This window comes from Olea europaea, chromosome 18, assembly GCF_002742605.1.
Source record: "Olea europaea var. sylvestris chromosome 18, O_europaea_v1, whole genome shotgun sequence".
Classification (NCBI taxonomy): domain Eukaryota; kingdom Viridiplantae; phylum Streptophyta; class Magnoliopsida; order Lamiales; family Oleaceae; genus Olea; species Olea europaea.
Genome location: NC_036254.1, coordinates 14,091,480 through 14,097,864, shown reverse-complemented (window position 1 = coordinate 14,097,864; position 6,385 = coordinate 14,091,480). Strand labels below are relative to the sequence as shown.

The window sequence follows — 6,385 nt, the reverse complement described above, 5'->3', positions numbered from 1 at the left end:
TAACAATACATAACAAAGGAATAAATAACATCTTTTGAACACTGTCTGAGAGCAACTTCGCAATATTACACAACTTATGCACCAGGTGGGGTGGGAAAAAGATAAATAAAAGGGGGAAGTTAATCATAAAACAAGAAAAAATGTTCTCAACACTGGATCAATTTGAAAAAGTAAACAAAATCAGATATCAACATAGGGCTTGCGGAGACCCAATTTACAATATTCTCAGCTAGATATGTATATTCTTTATTACGTCCATGTCTAAGCAGCATAAGTTACGAATACAATAAGATCATTTTTTGACAAAATAAAGATGCCGCCAGAATTAAATTACGAAACTTAAGCTCTAGAAATCGAAAATGTAGAGACCTCTTAAACAATTGGTAACAATACCAAATTAATCAGCTTAAGGTTCACAGAAATTTGATTCAATACATAATCTGTGGTTGAAATTATCTCTAAGACAATATCTGCCGCCAAATCCTCTCAATAGCCTCAGTGATGGCTTAAAACAATTCATACGTGAAACAAAATTGATAGGAAAACAACACTACATTTCAAAATACCTCATTCAATCGTGGCAGAATGCGCATGACCTCTGGACCTCTGCTGTCAATTCGGATGTTTGAGCCAACAGCATCAGTGATGTCAATGCTCTCTGTTCCCTTCAACTCCCAGTTTCGGGCTTTAAAGGCAAAAGGTTTTGAAGTGAGGGCTCCTACAGGACAAATATCTATCACATTCCCTGAAAGTTCACTTGTCATTAGTTTCTCTACATAAGTTCCAATCTCTTCTCCACTGCCACGACCCAGCATGCCAAGATCCTGAACACCAGCTACCTCTGTTGCAAACCTTACACACCTGTTTGATGAACATATCCTTACTGAAGATGGTTTTCAAAAAATCAGCATATGTTTGGCTAATGTTTATAAACTGTTTTCAATCAGTCAAACTACTTTTATCCACATATTTCGTGGACACGTAAAGACTACTACTTGTACCACTTATTTCTATCTATTTATAACTTAAACAGTTTATAAACACTTCCAAAAACATGCTTATAATTTACATTCACTTGACACGTTTATCTATAATAGATCAGCATATAGAAACAGCCAGAATTACATTAATTCAAACCATCCGGAGAGAATATAAATATGGCTCTTAACATAATGAAATTTATCCAAGTTTGGAAATGTAGTTAGTTATAAGTTTAAACAAGTACAGTCTCAGGTGGACTACATTATGACAGGTTTCAAACATTATTTATTGAAGTACAGAATAGGCCTCTCTGAGACAATGTTGACAGTTGACCACTAAAGAAAAAGATACTAACATATAGCTAAGACATCGATGGCAAGGTTTGTCTCGAAAAATTTCAGCCAGCTTATTCTGTTTCTTAGCTTTTAAATTCATGCTAGCAACTGTGATAAGGAGCCTAATAGAAATGAAGCATTATATTGCCAATTTCACTTCAATCTAGAAGACTGAAAAAATTATTTTCATTAATGCAATAGAAACCTTAGTTGATGTACATCACTATGCCCAATTAGGAAGTTCAATTATAAGTGAACGAGATACAAACCTTGTACACTGAATACATCGAGTCATAACAGTTTTGACCAATGGGCCTAGGTTCTTATCAACAACCGATCTCTTCATTTCAGTAAAACGACCTCGATCAGAACCAAAAGCCATAGACTGATCCTGAAGATCACACTCTCCACCCTGATCACAAATTGGGCAGTCCAATGGATGATTCATCAATAAGAACTCCATCACCCCTTCTCTTGCCTTCTTTGCAATAGGCGTATCAGTCTTAATCTTCATTCCTAAAGACAGATTGAGGAGAAGTATAGAAACTATTAAGAAAGATTAATTTTAAAAATCACAACCAACAAAGCAGGTAACATGCTTACGAAGGTTATACCCATATTAAGGTGAGAATGAAAAAAATACTAATATCAAACCAAAAACTGTTGTTAGATCACTACACCCAACGGTTGTTAGATCACTACACCCAAAGGGAGGAACAAAATGAATCAGACTTTAGACCAAATGTGCTGAATAGATCTATGAAATTAAACCTCAAGAAACCGAATTCCTCCAATCAAATTGTAAACAGAAGCCAATCAAAGATGAATTTACATCATAAACAGCAGAACCAAACTTAGAGATGCATTGAAATGGTCTGTAGGAGTAGCCCACATGCCCCAGCAAGAAGAGAGAAAAGAAAAAGAAAACAATACAACAATCTGCAGACTCTCAATCAAAATCATGTATATTTCATTTTATTAATATTAGGGTCATAAAAAATAACAATGGGAAGTACGGGTTTGGTCAGAAAAAGATTCAAAAGCAGATGGAGAACATTTAGAAAAAAATATTATACCAACAATCAGACCAGAAAATAATTCAAACATTCAAAAGGTAGCAACCATTGAAATCTTCTCAATTTCATGTTATGGAACTCTAAAAGAAACCAATCAACATAACAAAAGATCCAGTCTTGAGATATTTCATAGGCACAGTCTAAAATTGTCATGTAAAAATGCTTGAGTATCAATCATAGCACAGTGGCAGTCAAGAAATGAATAACTAATGAGGTCAAGAATGTATCCTTCCTTCCTAGTGAGAGGTGTGAACATTAGAATCAGATATATAAAAAAACAGGGCACGTTAAAAAACCAGATCAATCAAAAAACTTGCAAGTTAAATCCAATCTATAACATAAATTTCTCTTAGCATATTATACAGCCAAAATTATATTAATTCCATCAAAATCATTATTCCTAGCATAGTTAGCAATCATTAAGTTCTAAGGAAATATTTTTCTTATACAAGTAAATAAATTGAGAAATAGTTCAACCCTATCAATCTGTCACCATGTTCGGAAAATCAACGTACAGCAGTATACGAGGAAATTCTCATTTTCCGGTCCCCTCAAGGGTTAAAAGTATTTCAATAAGAAAATAGATAAACCAAACAGGTGTCTTCAATTTTTAATCCTGAATAAAGCTTCACAGTTTCACAGTAACGCCAATCAATATAGGAAAGCCAAGGCTTTCCTTGCTTAAATAATAGAGCTTTAAATTCTACTCAACAAATAGACACTGAAATCCAAATTCACAAAAACTAAAATCCAGATCAATTAATCCCAGTAATTTCATAAATTTCTGTATTTGTAAGTACCAAATTAATAAACATAAAAATAACTCAAACTCAAACTCAAAATCCAGATGAATAGTTCCACAAATGGCAAACATTTCCATATACACACACGCACAAAGGAAATTAATGTACCCGGGAGAGCAGGCATGGCACAAGAGGCGACCGGCTTGGGGGACTTCTCTACTTCAACAAGGCACATACGGCAGTTTCCAGCGATTGATAGACGACTGTGATAGCAAAATCTAGGGATGTCAACCCCAGCGATCTCACAGGCCTGTAGGACCGTCATACCCTTGGGGATTTTAACCGGGTAACCATCTACAAATACCTCAATGGCATCGTCCGGGTTGGGGAAATGGACCCGGGCACCTCCAACCGGGGTCCGCTTCGGAAGATCTGGTTCGGACTGGGATTGAGCCGCTGCAGCCTCGGAGTTGTGAAGCTCCGGCGTGGAGACGATGGTCCGGCGGAAGTGGGAAGTTCTGGTGGCGGTGGTGAATCGGGAGGATCGTATGAGAGCTCGAGAAGCGAGTTGACCCAACCCCATTTTCGTCTTTACTCAGGGCAATTCCCGATTTTCTATCCGAGTTATTGATGCAGGAAAAATATGGGTTCGAAGAGTTGGGGGAGTGTGTACCGTTCTCGACAAACTTCACCATTAGTCGGTTCATCCGATATAAATCGACCGGGCGACTAGTGGCCCGTTAGTTTTGTCTAGCGGCCCAACACCTTACTGGACCCCTATTTAATTTAATAGGAGATTAAAATCAAATTTTTAGTAAATTTCAATTAAAATTATTATAGAGAAAATCACATGACTTCTTTATTTAAAAATCACATTTCAAAACTAACAAACTTGTTAAAACATTTCAAAAATCAGGTGAATTTAATTATAATATAGTATAATTAATGTACCTATCCCACTCACCTCCAACCCACTCACTCATCACATCAAAACCCTCTCTCTCTCTCTCTCTCTCTCTCTGTCTCTCTCTCTCTGACGACGACCCACCCCACCTCCGACGACCGGTCTGGCATCGGTGCCGAAGACAATTTCGGTGACTTCTCCTGTAATTGCTCCGACTCCAGCGACCATTCTGGTAACCGTCCTAACAACTATTTCGGTGACTGCTCACTTCTCTAACGACTACCTTTTTTTCATTTTTGACAATGCCCTGTGACCTTGCATATTGTGATATGTGACCAAATCTATTGAATCTGTGACCTATGATCAATTTCAAAATTAAAAAATAAAGTTTGAAATTTCATAAATTGGGATAATATTAAAATTTTATTTATGAAATAATTAATCAAAAAATTATTTTTTAATTAAATATATTAAATTCATAAATCTATATAATTTGGTCACAGATTATCGAATTAATTGATTACAAATTATTTTTTTATAGGTTACATGACTAATAAAAATTTTAATAGATCACAATTTATTCATCGATAGCAAATTCGAAAAATTTATAGGTCACAATTTTTTTATTTTTTTATTTTTATTATTTTTTTATTTTTTGCAATGACCTGTGACTATTTCTATTGAATCTGTGACTTATACATATTATAACATATGAAATTTGACTTTTGACATTGTTCCCTGTGATTTATAACATAAAATGTGACTTGTAACGTATGAAATGTCACCTTATCTGTTCATTACCAAATTTGTCTTCAATGTAACTATCTATAATCATATCAATTTAATTTGCTCTTGTATGTAATCAAGGCACATCACATCACATATACATAATTATAATTTGTGACCAAATTTATCTTCAATGTGACTTTCTGTAACTATATGTGACCAAGTTATATTTAATTTGATCACATGTAATGACTTGGTTACAACCATTCACATTTAAAATGAATTTGGTCACATGCACAATTAAGACAAACTTAGTCACAGAGTTACAATTAACATATAAATGGTAAAACCACCAACACCATCACCGGTATCGTCTTTCCACAACCAACACCGCACCACAACAACAGCTAGTGATATTGAGTAAATTTCTCCAAATATATTTTACAGAACCAATAGAAATCATTTCTCTTTCTCCATGCAAAGCTAATAATAATAATAATAATAATAATAATAATAATAATAATAATAATAATAATAAATGCAAACACATGAGCACCAAAAAACATGAACAAAATTTAGAAAATAAAATATATTATATACAAATCTAGCACTTAAGAACCCCATGTTCAAGAAATTAATACACATTTTCTTGAAAATTCATTTTTTACCTTGACGACACGAAGTTCAAAGCTCTAGCAAAACCATTCATGGCACCATAGCCCTTTGAACTGAATCTTAAAGTAAATTGCCCAACAATTGTCTATAAGGCAAATGTCTTCTTCCTCATCTCCTCTGCCTGTGTCCTATTTACAGTGTAAAGTAATTCATGAGGACATGGTGACACCCTTCTTTTACCAATCCCATTTACTGCCCTGTTTTTCACTTCTTTCATAACTTTTTTTTGTGGCTCCAATGTTGGAATTACTACTTCTGGTGTTGAATTTGTAGCATTTTTGGCTTTCTCAGTTGATGAGTTTTTGGGGTTGGGAATGGGCTTCTCCATTTTCTTATTTTTGACAGGTGAAAATGATAAGGACCCCAAAATTTATGTCCGTTGTTTCTACCTTCACTTTTGCTTCTATACAAGACCTCCATGAAGACCCAGATTCACATGACGTCGGATTTGGCCATTCAGGAACAATTCATTGGCTGAGCTCATGGACCTCGGGACAACGGAGCCGAGAAATCAAACTCAAATATGAAATTGCAAGCCGAACAACAAAGTTCCTAAACAAGCTATTTTCACCGCCACCACAAATCTACTCAAAAACTCCAGCCACCACAAAATCAAAAGAAAAGAGAAAACAAAGCCGACTGATTCGAATGACGAGAAGGACAACAATGAGCGGTGAACGCTCAGCTTTGCCGATCTCGCCATCGACGCCGCTGCAAAGTGAGCAACGAACGCTCAACTGCGTCGATCTAGCGGCGCTGATCCTCCTCCACAGTAAGAAAGAAGATGGAATATGTGAAGAGAAGAGGGTAGAAAGAGTCGTCGAAGGACAAATCGCCGTTCTCCGACCGCTAGAAGCGCTATCGCTGCTCCAATGAAGAAAGAGAAAGAAAAGACTATGAGAGAGACAATAGAGTGAGAATGGGCTTGGGTTGGTGTGAGATTTG

The 6,385-nt window shown here is 35.8% G+C and overlaps 1 protein-coding gene across 1 annotated transcript; it reads right to left on the bottom strand.

Annotated features, from left to right (window-relative positions):
* Positions 1-542: 542 nt before the first annotated feature.
* On the bottom strand, positions 543-3,820 carry LOC111367550 (NADH dehydrogenase [ubiquinone] iron-sulfur protein 1, mitochondrial-like). Its single transcript, XM_022988487.1, has 3 exons — positions 3,304-3,820; positions 1,586-1,832; positions 543-861 (listed from the first exon to the last, which is right to left on the bottom strand). The coding sequence occupies exons 1-3, from the start codon at positions 3,716-3,718 to the stop codon at positions 558-560; spliced, it is 966 nt and encodes a 321-aa protein (XP_022844255.1). The 5' UTR covers positions 3,719-3,820; the 3' UTR covers positions 543-557.
* Between the last annotated feature and the right edge of the window lie 2,565 nt (positions 3,821-6,385).

What these genes read in the sequence shown, in the direction of transcription:
- LOC111367550 (XM_022988487.1), bottom strand. Translation starts at nt 3,718, where the DNA reads ATGGGGTTGGGTCAACTCGCTTCTCGAGCTCTCATACGATCCTCCCGA. An exon ending in TGCCATGCCTGCTCTCCCGG is followed by an intron (nt 1,833 to 3,303) that starts GTACATTAATTT and finishes ATCTGTCTTTAG; the next exon opens with GAATGAAGATTAAGACTGAT. An exon ending in CGATGTATTCAGTGTACAAG is followed by an intron (nt 862 to 1,585) that starts GTTTGTATCTCG and finishes TTCATCAAACAG; the next exon opens with GTGTGTAAGGTTTGCAACAG.